Below are 14,185 nucleotides of genomic sequence, written 5' to 3' on the forward strand. Positions count from 1 at the left end.
GAAACACGGCATGTCGCATACAGCTGAACCTTTCATTTTATAATGAGCACGTGAAAAATCGTAAATAGTTTTAATAGTGCATAGCCAAGCTTCCATAACATACTATAAAAAAAAAAAACCTAACCTGCACACAATACGGAGCCACATATTTTGTTTATTTATTTATTTTATTTATTACATACTGCAGACCCTTGGGTCCAAGCAGAGGGGCATAGTTGAGTACAAAAAAGAGCAAAGAACAACAAAAAGTAATAAGAAATTATACAATATTAATCGCAATGCATAGCCATCTGTAAATTAGTGTTCCAATCTGATATTGTGCGAGGGAAAAAGGAGGTGAGGTCTTGTGCTGTGTAAATTATGTGAATACTGTAGGACCACACCACTGGCACAATTGTCTACAGTTTTATGGACTGGTCAGCAGGACTCACTTTTTATGTCTGAAAGAGAAAGAAGCCATTTTTGTATTGCCCCGAAAGAAGATAGCCTGTGTGGCCTGCATCATGCTCTTACCTTCCTGTTCAGCACTCCATCAACTGTGGTGCGGGCACAGCCATCTACCTGGCAGTAAACTCATCGACGGTGATTGTGATAAGGGGCAAGCGAGCTTGTCTTTGGGGCTCTGTCTACCTTGACAGTTTTGGAGAAGAGGACAGAGACCTCAAGTGAGTGCCTAAGTGTTTCCTCTAAAAAGGTGGTCACAGTGGAGTTGAAGTAAAATCTCGGTGATACGAATCCGGTTGATACGAATTTCGGGATAGGAATTCGCAAAACTATCCGGCCAGAGTGCATTGTGTACAATTTGCAAAATTTCAGATGGTCCGAACACACTCCTGCGCCACTACGGATGATACGAACGCACGAATTGCGACTACAACCTTGAGCACTACGCACTGCCGAACATCATTGACTTCGTTATCACCAGCCGCGCTGTATGTACGCATCACGATCAGTTTGCGATGACGCGTGGTCTGCACCTCACTCACACTACGAAAAGCTTTTAACGGCAAATGGCCCACAAACCGCAGCTGTCTCAACTGCAGCAGCTGGCAGCGGCGTACGCGGTGGGCGCGCACGGACTGCACATCGCTGGCTTCGCGATCGCGATCCGCGAGCAGTTTGCGGCGCCGCACGGCCCGCGTGTCACCATCTTCTGTTGTGCTCAATGCGTCACGAGAAGTATGCAGGGGCGGGCAAACTGCACATCGTCGACATCACGATCGTTTTCCACACCGTGCAAAGTTTTCAGCGGCACGCGGCCATGAGTAGTAGTCGGGGGCGCACGTGGCGGTTGCACACAGACTGCAGCACGTCGTAGACTTCACGACCACTAGTCACGCTGTATGCATCGCGAGCAGTCTGCAGCAACATGCGGCAGGCATGTCACCATCTGTTCTCGTGCTGTATGCGGAGGCATGAGGCCCGCACGTCACCAAGTCGCGATCGGCTGTCGCGCTGTATGCGCCGCGAGTGGCGAGCTGTGACTAAGCGACAGTGATAAACATCCTCGGACGTAAATAGATCTGCACAACTGCCTTTCCCATGCTTCTGCGTACTTATTTTCTTTCGTTTCGAGGATATAAAGTTTTTCATGAGCCCGTGAGATTCGTGTCACCGAGATTCTACTGTATACCAAAAACATCGTTGTGGGTGGAAGTGTTGTACTTTACTCATTTGTGACAGCTTTCAAACTTAATTGGAAACTGCTGTGCCACGTATTGGAGATCTGTGCGTGTGTGCGTGAATGCGCAAGTGAGAGAGGGAGAGAGTGTGCAAGACACCACCAGAGTTAATGGAAGCATGAGTGCAGCCTGGATAACATCTAATTCTGTACTATTTTTTGATTGATGTTTGCACATGTTGGAACGTTTTGAGCATCGTCCAAAAGCACGAAAAAGGCTTCTTACATGGGCAGTAATTGTATAGCAGTGCCTATACAGCAGGGAGCTTTGTTCAAGAGCTCTAGAACTCTGTAAAACCTCGTTAATTCAATCCTCATTAACTCTGTAATTCGGATAATTGGCAGTGTTGTCTCAGGCAAAGCTCATGTGGGTTAGATGCCCATTTATTCGGACGCTGCATAGCTTGCATTAGCGTATTTGAGGGAGATCTAAACCTAGGACTGTGTCAGAGACGTGACTGAAACAGTAAGCAGTAGACGAAGTAGTCCTCCTCAAGCCTTAATTGCACAACGCTGTTTTTCCCACAAAATTTCTGGTGTTCTAGCAGTACCAGGTATGTTGATGATCCTGTCAGTTTACGTTTTTGGGCCTATCAATGAGCATTTTCGAACCCAGTAGGCTGACATGGAGGTTGGCCAGGAATATGCTGGAAGTTCGCGTGTGCTGTCCGAAATACACAAAACCTCTGCAAATTGCAGTTTAATGAACAAGTTCACATTTTTGATCATCATTGATAGGTGTTTATGAGTAGAGAGATTCCTTAAGGGGGGATGCGGGCCTAAAGGGTCAACTTTTGAGCCGTTAGACCAATTTTGATAAAATTTTCATAGTTGGCTTATCTTCGTCTCATTAGAATATATTCTAAGCTTCTTAGCACGAATAGAAAAAAAGTTGTAGCTGTCATAATGAGTAAATTAAGTGTGTCAGGTTTGAAAAACTATCATTTAAAAATCATGAAGGTGGACTAAACGTTCGGGCACAGATAACTTCGAGGTAGACCTTTGTGCAGGATAAGGCAAATTGAGGGTTCTTTATGACATTCTTGTAAAAATCTGAGCACTTCAAAAACAAACTTCATTTTTTCTGTTGTCATTGCATATCACATATTTGATGATTTTTTTTTCTTATGAAATAATTATAAATCCTAAAGTACCTTACCTTGTTCCCAAGAAAATTTTAGTTCAGAACCCACCCTGAAAACAGGCTTTGGTGGAAGAGTTTGGAAATGGTCGTCTTCCTAATGGCTGAAAGGGGGGGGGGGGGGGGACATATTTTTTTCTATCAACAGGTGGGAGTAAATATCCAACAAGAACACTCAGAGAAAATGTGGAGGGTGCATGTGGGAGGAGGGTGGACTGTTGCAAAAAGTTTGAAACTGAGAAAAACGAGTTCAAAGATATCGGAACACGCTTATTCAAGTTTAGGTTTTCAAGTTTAGGCTCTAAATTAATATATCAGAGTGGCCTGGTGCATACATTGCACTCTCCTTTTCAACATGACACTGCTCTGTGGCAATTTTGAATTGCCTGTTTTTTTCTTCTCAGCTTTACTGCTGCGCAGCAGCCTCTTCTGTGCTCGTGAGATTCCTTGCTTGATTGGTTACTTAGTGGACATCCTCATCTATGCTCCCTGTTCTATCTCCAGCTTGTTGAGCACTTTGGTTAACCAGGCTGCCTGTGGTGTGAGAACAGTTTTCGAGGATTACATGCTCAATTCTAGTGGGGGGGGGGGGGGGAAAAGAAGCTTCTATTTCAGTTTACCAGCCAATTCAGCTTACTGCCACAGCCAAAAAGCTGCCTTTTCTTTCTGTTTTTCCTTTTAGCTGTCTGCTGCACTCTCGATAGCAGGTATTTTTTGGCTAGAGAGCACAAAAAACAAGCTTTCTAACTTGGGGATACACTCAGAGTACAGCTCCTTGCCTGCTATGCAGCTGCCTCTTGAAATCAGCGTTCATAGGCAGGTTCAGTGTAGAATGCACCCCACCTCGCAAAAGAAAATCAATTTTAATTTTTTTCACTGCGTAGATAACAGCCAAACTTGGTGAGAAGTTTCTTTATACATGCATAATCCAAAACATCAACATTTAATAACACGTTTTTTTGATGAAAATTATTTTAGCCTCTCATCCCTCCTTAATAAGTTCCGATGAAAACGTCTTCATGTCCTAAAAAGACTGTTGTGTTGCTTTACTGCAGGGATGAGCCTGCTAATATTTTGGTGTAGGCTATTTTGATACCTTGCTTGTGCTGCTTGCACATCCAGGCGAGGCAAGCCCCTCTACCTGAGTGTGGAGCGATACCAGCTGCTTCAGCAGCAGTGGACAACGCATGCGTTCGACCACACCTCGAGACGCTGGGTTTGGCACAAGGACAACCTCTGATCTGCAGCAACGCAGCCCTCCTTTTCCCTCTGCCCCTATCATGCCAGCCACACTTGCAAGATGCTGCTGGCTGCACCCTGTGCTGTTGTTCCCTTAGGCTTGTTTCACAAATGCCTGGCACTGCAGTTGCAGTTGTCAACACTTCTGTCTGCCTTTTCTTCTCTCTCTCTCGCTGCACTATACATATGTACAGGCGAAGTTCTGCTGCTACTGCAGAGAATGGCGCATAGGATTTTCTTCTTTCTTACTTTTTTTTTTTTGCGAGATGCAGCTGTGAGGTAGCACTGCAGCCAGGCCGCAAGATGCGATAATAATAATATAGTAGGAAATTGCAAAGCAAAAATTGCTGCTTGTTTGCATTAAAAAGAAGAGAGTTCAAATGGCTCGTGTCTTTTATTGTAGAATTTGTCATGTCATTATAGAGTAAAGAATGCTGGCACTAACAGCATTCAACTATAGAATATTGGTGACCTTAGTTTAGTTTGTCAAAACAGAAAACAAGAAAATATATTTTTGCATTGTGGTATGCCACTACACGAGGGACATAACAGGGTGCTTATTCAACCAAAATTTGATACACTTGCTTCTGGATTGCTGTTTGCTACAAAGCAATGGCTTGTATTGATGGAAGCTAAGGTGATTCTGTCACTATCTGGGAATCCTAGGGCGATCCTATGGTGGTGAATACAGTGGATGCCACTGCTTCCAAGAAGCAAACACGGCATGCAGGCAGCCACTCGCACTGCTGTGCGGCCAAATAGTTTGACGCAATCACATTACCACTGACTCTTCACCTCTGTAGCCTTTTTTTTTTTTGCGAACAATTGATTACCGGTAACAGAAAAAATAATTGCATTACACAAAACGTTAACGTCATGAAAAATCAAAGCCGAGAAACGGGCAAATTAAACAAAAATAAGCCGCGCTCTTCATAGCCTTTTTCAGTGAACTGCCTCAACAGTCGGACCGACGCATTGCAGTGCTCTTTCTGTAAACCTGGTGCCATGCCCGTAATTTAGTCTGTCTGCGAAGTCGGGCCGAAGACCGCTGCGAACTACTTGCCGACTTGGCTGGCCCTAAGAGAAGGGAGGAAGGTGGGAGTAAAGAGAGAATACACCCGCTGCTGATAGGCATCGAAATGCAACAGCATAACCTGTAATCCATCGCAATCTCATTCCACATAGATCTGCTGCAACTAATCGTTTTATACCACCCACATGTGCTTACGACCAGTGTGGTTCGCCAAATATGCAACTGCCTGCAAACGCAAATTTTGACCATTTTGGACTCCCAAAGGTCGATGGTGCGACTCCCCCTTCAATATGAGAGCAGATTTAGAATTGCAGTTTTACACTTACAAACCCAACTAATCGTTAGACACTACTTCAGTCTATCACCATCCTTAGTGTCACAATTTTCGCGCAGTGACATATTTATATATTGATATATAAATTTGAGCGCACCACTGATTGGCGTTCCATTGAGCAGCATTAGCTGTCCAAAGCGGTTCCCCACTGAGTGGTAGGCACGTTTGAATTTCACTCCTAATTTGAAGTTCCAAATTTGGGTATCAACACGTGGCACACGGATTCCTTTTGTACCACGCGCGTCTTCGTGCTGCTACTGGTTCGCCGGCCATACCCGCCACAGTGGCTCAGTCGTTAAGGCGCCCGGCTACTGAACCGGGGTACCCGGTTCAGGGGTTTGCGTTTTTTTGGAGGCGAAATGCAAATGCATCCATGTGCTGTGCGATGGCAGTGCAAGATGTGCAGACAGTCGAAATTATTTTTTAGCCCTCCACACGTTTTTCTCTTTTTCATCTTTTACTTCCACCTCCTTCTGTTCAGGTGTCCACCAAGAAGTGTGACAGATACATGCACCTTTCCTTTCCTCTAATGTATCATGAACTAGAATGTAGTTCTAGTTCACTGTGCGCCATGCGCAGCGCCTATAAGGGCGCCACTGAAAGCCGCGTAGTGGCGGGCGTCGGAACCCGAGGGGGGCCTCATTCGGCAAGCGTGGCCGTGGTGCGCGCGTGCGATCTGCCGTTTGTGCACGTGTCGCGGGCACTTTCGCGGTGACAGTGTGCGCAAGGGGATCGCCCTTTATAATAGTGGACATGTGTTCAATATCACGGCCGTCTGAAACTGCATCGCCTCCATATGCATCAAGTGTCTCCTGCAGACTGGCGTCAACAAGGTTGCGTACGAAGTGCAGCTAATTTTGAGTGCCCTGCTTTCATCACAACGCCGCCCTAATTCGTTCATTCCTTGACCTATGAACCAATGTTCTTTCTTTGCTTCATGGTACATGCTTGCTTCGTTAACATGCAATAAATTGCTACAGCAAACTAGGTAGTGTCTTCGAAACTGCGAGCGGTTTCGTATAGCGGTGCGACCGCAGGAAACGCCAGTGAGGTAGCAAACCAGCGTTCTGAGCATCAGATGAATAGCGCACATTGGGCTCCTGTAGCGCAAGAGTTCAGATTTTTCATGCTTGCGCTTTACCACTGCCTGTACTGCATGGATTTCACTTATTCCGTCATCAAAAAGGCAGATCGGGTAGATAATTTCATGGGGGGAGTAAGATATCAGCAGAGGCAATACCTGAAAAGCCTCATCACAGGTTAGCCAAGAGCATATTAGATTTAAATTTTATATCCTATTTTATTATTGTAATATCATTTCATTTGCATCACCCTCGCGCCCAACTGCAGAATTACTGCGCGCTTTATAACAAGCTATAGAACATTTAGATTGAATATCAAGTACAGCGACATGTAATGTTTTCGTAATCTTGCCAGCCAGCAGGAACACTGGCTCTGGTCTTCAAAGTAATTGCATGGCAAGTTTCAAAACGCATATTGGAAATTGTCAGTTCAATAACCTGCCGCAGCGGCTCAGGCAACTGAGGAAGATCGAGTTATCAGGTCCGAAGTCGACCGCGCCGCCCGCGTTTAAGTGGAGGCGAAACGCAAAATGCAACCGTGTGCTGTGCGATGTCAATGCACGCTAAAGATTGTCTGGCTAAGCATTTAATAAATCTAATGCGTATTGTATATTCCCGGTAGCGGAGGCAACCAAGTTTAAACAAGAAGTGTTCACGGAAAGTGCAGTGACAAGTAGAAAACACTAAAAACATGGTTATCAATAGCTATCACTCAGCCCTGCCACACGGTAAATTTAATATCTTTTCCATCGAATGACGTTTGTTCAAAATGACATTTGTTTGCTGCTACACGCGAAAATATAATGACATTCGATGAAAACGACATTAGGTATCGAATGAGCTTGAGGTACTCATCCGCGAATGCGATCAACGAGGAAATGTGTTATCTCGACACCAGAGACTCGATGAAAAGGTACACCCAAAATAAACTACAAACGTTCCACCTGCAATAAATGCTACTGTGCTCCTATAGGAGGTATTCACTGAGGTCGTACTACCAGATGGCGCGAGCATCGTCCCGCCTCGTCCGCCATGTCGGAGGTCGCCGGTGTCTTTAATCTTCTAGAGCACTATACCGGTGGCATCGGCGCGCGTCGGCTCGCGCTGTTTCAGGTTCGCTGTCAGGTGCCCGCCGTATATTGGAAGTGATCCGCAAAGTTTTATCAAGCTGGTAAATACGTCCACATACACTTTTCTTTGTTGAGCCCTTTATGGGCACGGAGTTTGCAGCGATATTTTGATGCTCCGGGACATAACACGCTGTTCAGTGTTGCACCAGGCATCACCCGTGCAACAGCTCGACAGCAAAAGTGGCCGGTTACCCATTTAGCGAAAAACGACTTGCAGCTCGTTAAACCCGTTGTTGGCTGCCATTGAGGCAGAACACATCGTGAAAAGACAGCAAGCGCATTAAATTCTCCAATTCCAAAGCTGGCATGGCAGCAAAACATACACTTTTAGTGGCGGTAGTCGGCAAACTGACGAAGCTTCCACAGGCGCTGTTCCAGCAGTAAAGCGAATCAATGCAGTTGCTTAATTTGGGTGACAGAAGGTCGAGAAAAAAAAGTACTGTCATGTCCTCGCAGGATAAACGGCCCACCCAGAGAGCATGTTTTACAAATTTAGTATCGGCTACGTAGCTCTGCTCGAAATGCACATAACCCATGGAACCTAGGTTCGCAACAACGCGATGTACAGCGATAACGCTTGATAAAGTTGTAACTTGTTACTTGCAAGTCGGAGGAGGTGACAGCGTTAGCTGAGCGAACAGACACGTCGCAATGTGCTCACCCCTAAAAACGACACGCCGGTCATCGACACCCTCACGCACGTGTGGCTCTTGGCCTCGCTTTCTTGCCAAAAATTAAAACACATTCGTGGCTTAGTACGTTTTAATTTCTTCACCTGTCGCAAAACTTTAGGCCGCACTTCACGTGGCAGGTACCGATGTCAGGGAATCCAACGCGAAGCAGTGGTCTTGTAGTACACGACACACCTCGACGAAGTTACCGCGGTCGTACGAGCCGGTGTTTTCACAAAGTCAAGCATTTTGTCCGGACAGTCGTTTTTCTTGTTCCACGAAGTCCACGGGTGTATCCACTCGCTCGCATGGTTTTCGCTGGCGCACGCAGAAATTTTGTAAAGGCGCGAAAGGCTTACCCCACGGATCAGAACGAGTTGAATACTGCGGCTGGGTGCGGCGCCCACACACACGACCCATGCACGACCACGCGTATGGCGAATTCTGCGCTGGCCGCTAGCGCCCCTAGCGGATGACGTCACGTGCAGCTTGTCATGTTTGTGAAATATGCCAAATACCATGGCACCCATTGCTGCCAGCCAATTCGTAGCCACCGCACCCAGCGCGGGCTGAACGCTGAACAGGTCGCTCCTGCTGCCGCGGTCCGTCGGCGCCGAGTCGCCGACACGGCGAATTTCTTTCGACACCTTCAGAAAAGCATGCTCTGTTGATTATGGATAATAAGTGCTTAATTTGACGAAGGAATAAAAAAAAAATACTATTTCCAAAGCGCTTCCAGCAACGGCTTTGATGCGAAACCGTTTAGGCATAGCGACGACTAGGGCCTAGCACTCGGCCAGAGCGCCGTCGTCGGCCGCTTTCGCGGGCAGCGTCGTTGTGGTGAGCTCGCGGTATCCGATGTGGCAAGCGTTACGAATTTGCCATATGCTTTCTTTATGAGGCCAAGCTCGGGCATTTTTCGACGGGCCTTAATACGCCGAGCGAATGATCTGGCGAAAACGTACGGGAGTCAACGGGGCGATAGTATGCAGCGTCGTATGGCGATATTCGAATGTTCTATAAAAGCGCCGTCGGACAGTACACTAGATACTGCCTATTTTACACGTTTCTCTTGACACTTGCTTTAGTGCGCAAAGTGTACGCGTTGTTGAAACTCGCACGCGTTTCGCAGTCGGGCGCAGACGTGCGCACCTTCCGTGCCCTTTAGTAAACAAACGCCGCCGACATTGCCGCTCATTGCCGCTGACTTCGTAATTGATAGTCCTGATTAACAGGTTGGTTACAAGGCATGCAAGACAGGAATGTCAATTTAAAGGCTGCTTTCGTTTACAGCGCAGTGATATTCGCAACATATTGAAGGCGCACCAACATTTGCATGCCCATCGCAGTTACCATACTTTGGAAATGTCATTAGCTTTGGTCGTGTAGCAGCGCGTCGAAAAAATGACATTAACCTGAACAAATGTCATTAGGTGCGATTGCTTGCTTTCTGCGTCGAAAAACCGCGATTCGCGGCCGCCATCGTTCTCGTGAAGCATCACTGGAAACTTATACAACATGTTCCTGGCAAAGTTTTATGTCTGTTCGAAAACCCAACTACGCAGCAATTCTTCCCGGACATTGCTAAAGATTGACAGCGGCGTTATATCAGTTAAACCACGACCAAAGACGAAAACGCAACGCGCGCGCATAGAGGCTGATATGAACAGCGCCCGACCGAGCCCGCCTACGCTTTGCGGCTTTGGCGACAGGCGGCGTTGTCGGCGTTCTGCGCATCGCCTATACTCTAAACCAATTTTACAATTTATTGCCACGGCCGCCGGAAGTTACACCCCCGTTTGTCGCAATGACCAGAGGTCTTCACTATAACTATGTCGCGCATTTTAAAGCTAGACTCGACTAGCAGTTTTGTGTGCTTTACCCAACGAACATATAGCACTGGTGCGAATCTTGGACCTCAGGGTGGACGCTATCTTGGATTGCTAAGGTGGCACATCACCATGATGAACATTGCTTCGGACAGAGAAATTTGGAGCCCCGGACAAACCGACAGAAATCGCCAAACGTGAAAAGTAAGAGCTTACGCTCAACACTGCAACATCGTATCAGAGGCCGCGTGATGATGGTCGACTATTGTAATTACGTCAAAAAAGAAAGCGAAACGCAAACCTGAAGACGAAGATAGCAACAGAAGAGCAGAAAATGAACGGCAATGTGCCATAAGTTATTTGGACAACAACAACAACGAACGGCCATTATCTCATTATGTGCCATTATCCAAGGGAACAACAACAAACGGACAAGAACTTCGGAGTGGGCAAGATGGCAACAGGCAAACATCAACTAAGCTTAAGGTTCGCGCCTCCTACACAGTTCGACTTATAGCGTCCAGAAGAATGGACAGCCTGGGTGCAATGCTTGAAGAGATATAGGCGAATCTCGGGGCTGATCAAAGAAGGCACTTTAATCTACTGCTTGAGAGGGGACACTGAGGACATTCTCAGCGTCTGTGTTGCCGGTCCAGAGGAGGAGGAGGCAGACTTCGACAAGGGGATTGAGGTGATGCAGAACCACAATTAATGCCTATGCATTGTATGATTGTAGACGAGTTTCGCGTGGGCATGACTTTGTTGCTGCTGTAAAAGAGCAACTAGTTGGTATATCGAAAAAAGAATGGTACCATAGGATACAGCGTCAAGAAAAAGTGCTGGGGACAAAATGGTTGATGTAGGTAATTAGAGCCAATCACAATAATTAGTTCACAGAAAATGGAAGGTGCAATGTCTGTCACTTGTTCTGTGGACACCTTAACCGCGCCGTAAGTAAAAGCCGAAACGGAAAGGTGTGCCACAGTGGAAGGCTCCGGAGTAGTTCGGCTACCTGGGGATCTAACGTGCACTGACATCATACGGCACACTGACCATTGATGCCTCTTTGTTTTGCCTCCATGGGAACTTTAATTAGAGCCAGTTAAGTGGTTTACAGAAAAGGCCCGGAATCTGTCACTCTCGGGAAAGAAACTAGTTGGTATATCGAAAAAAGACTGGTACCATCGAATGGAGCATCAAGGAAAGATATGCAAGTGACAAAATGGTTGATGTGGGTTAATTAGGTAATTATAGAGAAGTGCTTTACAGGAAAGAAACAGTATCACCCGCGGAATCCCGCTGACGCATTTCGCGGACAACACAGCAAAGCTTAGGCTTATGCATTTCTCCGGTGCAGACTCCGCAGTGATCTCAGAAAATTTTAATGCGTAAGCATTGCATGGCTGTGTAGGCGGGTTTCACGTGGGCATGAACTTGTCGGTGCTGTAACAGAGGAACTACTTTGTATATCGAAAAAAGAATGGTACCATCGGGTACAGCGTCAAGCAAATGTGTGCAAGTGACAAAATGGTTGATGTTAATTAGTTAAATAATTAGAGCCAATTAAGTTAAAAAGACGTAGAAATAGACGGGGTAGGTAATGTCAACGTCCAAAGGTGGTCACGTGGTACTCAATTTCCGGTAAAGTAGGCCTAACATTCGGTGGCGGAAATTTGACATGTTTGAACGTGAACGAGGGGGTCTTCCTGAGGGAGCGGAGGGCCCTCTACTGCCTCTACATCGACGGCAATAAAGTTATCTTGAACTTTTGAAAGGGCATGATCTGCGTACACAAATGGGCGGGAAGGGTTAGGAAGTGTATAAAGATGTAATCAACCAACTTTAGCCAACAATTCTGCAGTGAAAGTGCAGAATTGCAAAGCGTTTGCTGCGCACGTTACATCGTGCGCCCCAAGTCGAACACAACCAGCGTTCCGACGCACCTAAGTTCACCGGCGTTCTATAATTGGTTTACAGAAAAGGTAAGGCGCCGCATTTATCACTAGCGAAAATCCCGCTGACGCATCTCGCGGACAACACAGCAACGCTCAGGCTCACGCATTTCTCTAGTGCAGATTCTGCAGCGATCTCGGAATTTTTGTTGCACAAACGAACGTCATTTACGAGCGTGAGAAGTTTCAACTCAAGCAAGCTGGTGAGACCATGGAGCCGTTCGTAACAGATCTCCACCGACAGTTAGCGAACAGTGGATACGGATTTCAGAAGGGGGAACTGGTGCGCAATCGTGTTGGCCAGTTGTACGCAAAATTGTCCTTGGCTTTACAGAGCGACCGACATATCACCTTGGAAACAGCTGCACTGAAATCAAGGCAGCGGGAAGCTCTACTGAGAAAATTCTGTTGTATGTCCTGAAAACCGAGAGGTGAATCTGTCCGTCAACGCACTGCGGGATTCCACACAAGGAAACTACAACGTCGAAAGCGCATCAGAATAAGAAGGAAAAGGCAGGGCCACGGTGGTAACTTGATGCTCAACAGGGACAATGGGTATACGCTCGCTGCCGATGAGGAGGCAACCGGCGTCAACGATTAGACATGGAAGCCATGCTCTTCACTGTCACTTGAAAAGACTGGGCGCCCATATATGCTGGACGCAGTAAACTTCAGGTAAACCCACTTTTGAGGCCGCCGCGTCGACGACGATCTCGGGACTGATCCCCGCAGGGACGACTTGTTGGAAAAGTGACAAATGGAAGTCTTGATCATCTAGTATCAAAGAAAAACAAAACGGTTGAGAAGCAGCCTCAGTTCGGAAGGAATCATTTCAACAAAAGAGGTGAGACAAAAGTCGACAGCGACATGTGGGAAGTGCAGCAGGCCAGGGCTCCTCGAAAAAGGCAGTTGTCCAGCACCTACGTACAAGTGCCATTTATGCGGCAATGATAGGACAATGGCAGAATTGGGATACCATAGAAAATCGTCACGAGAAATCGCAGACTGAGGAGGCAGTGTGCGAGCAGCGGACATTATATGCGCTCAAGGTGGGAAAAAAGGTATCTGCATGGAGGACAGCTGCATGTCACCGGATACCCGATACGCTTCAAGATAGAGGAACAGATCTCAATGCTGCGCCACCTAATTTAGTTGCAGGAGCCTTATTAATTGCCGTTACGCCTTCCAAGGTGGAGAGAGAGAGAGAAAAAATTTTATATAATGAAAAAAAGAAAAATAATCTAGAGCTCCCGTGGTTTGGTCCTCAGTCCAGGACTCCCGCAGCCTTTGCTGTCCTGCTGGCCTGTTCAATCAGCCAAAGCTGGTCTTTCGACTCCGAACTGGACAGCACAGCCTCCCATTGCGCCGGCGTGGCGTTGTGAATTATCGGCACTGCATCTATTTTCTGGCAGGCCCATGTGATATGATAAATTGTCGGTTTCTGTCCACACCAAGGACACGTGTCCCTCTATATACGGTCGGATGTATCTTACTGTATAAAGACAGGCATGGATAAGAATTTGGTTGTAGCTGCCGCCAAGACACTGACTGCCCCCTGTTTAACAACTTGTGGGGCGGAAGATACCGTCTTCTGGTTCCCCTGTAGTGCACCAAAATGTCTGCTTAGGTACGAGTCACTGCCCCGGTCTCTTCGGCCTCTGACCTCCCTCGGTTTGCATAACCTCGAGCTATGAGATCGGCCTGGATGTTCGCCGTGCCCCGGAGCCCAAAGTACGAATTGTTTTGTGTCGCTTATCCCGCCGGCCTTCAAGATGGCGGCCGCCTTTTTGCCAATCCTGCCGTTGGTGAATCCTCGGCAAGCTGCTTGCGAATCGGTCATTTCTACCAGCGAACGCCCGGACCTATTGCCCTCAGCGACCGCTAAAGCAATAGCGGCCTCCTCGGCGTCAGACACGGTGCAGTTCCGTAGCGAGGCGCTCATTTTCTCCTTTAGCTGGAAATCTACAACCGTCACCACCGCATCTCTTTCGTTAGAATACATCGCCGCGTTTACATAGACGCGGTGGAAGGTGGAACTACACGAGGCCGGTGGACAGCTACTGAATGTGTTGGGAAAGCTGAAAGCTAGGCTT

The 14,185-nt window shown here is 47.1% G+C and overlaps 1 protein-coding gene across 5 annotated transcripts in view; it reads left to right on the top strand.

The window, feature by feature from the left end:
* The window catches only part of Ubr3 (Ubr3 ubiquitin ligase), an 82,358-nt gene extending 77,898 nt beyond the window's left edge, over nucleotides 1–4,460 (top strand). For all 5 annotated transcript variants that reach the window (XM_084594061.1, XM_084594065.1, XM_084594062.1 and 2 more), the window contains 2 exons: nucleotides 526–665; nucleotides 3,945–4,460. In XM_084594061.1, the coding sequence (XP_084450187.1) occupies nucleotides 526–665; nucleotides 3,945–4,062 (258 nt within the window). In that variant the 3' untranslated portion in view covers nucleotides 4,063–4,460. The remainder of the gene's footprint in view (nucleotides 1–525; nucleotides 666–3,944) is intronic.
* Nucleotides 4,461–14,185: the final 9,725 nt, after the last annotated feature.

This window comes from Amblyomma maculatum, chromosome 2 (assembly GCF_055883805.1).
Source record: "Amblyomma maculatum isolate TAMU_Amacu chromosome 2, ASM5588380v1, whole genome shotgun sequence".
In the NCBI taxonomy this organism is placed as follows: Eukaryota; Metazoa; Arthropoda; class Arachnida; order Ixodida; family Ixodidae; genus Amblyomma; species Amblyomma maculatum.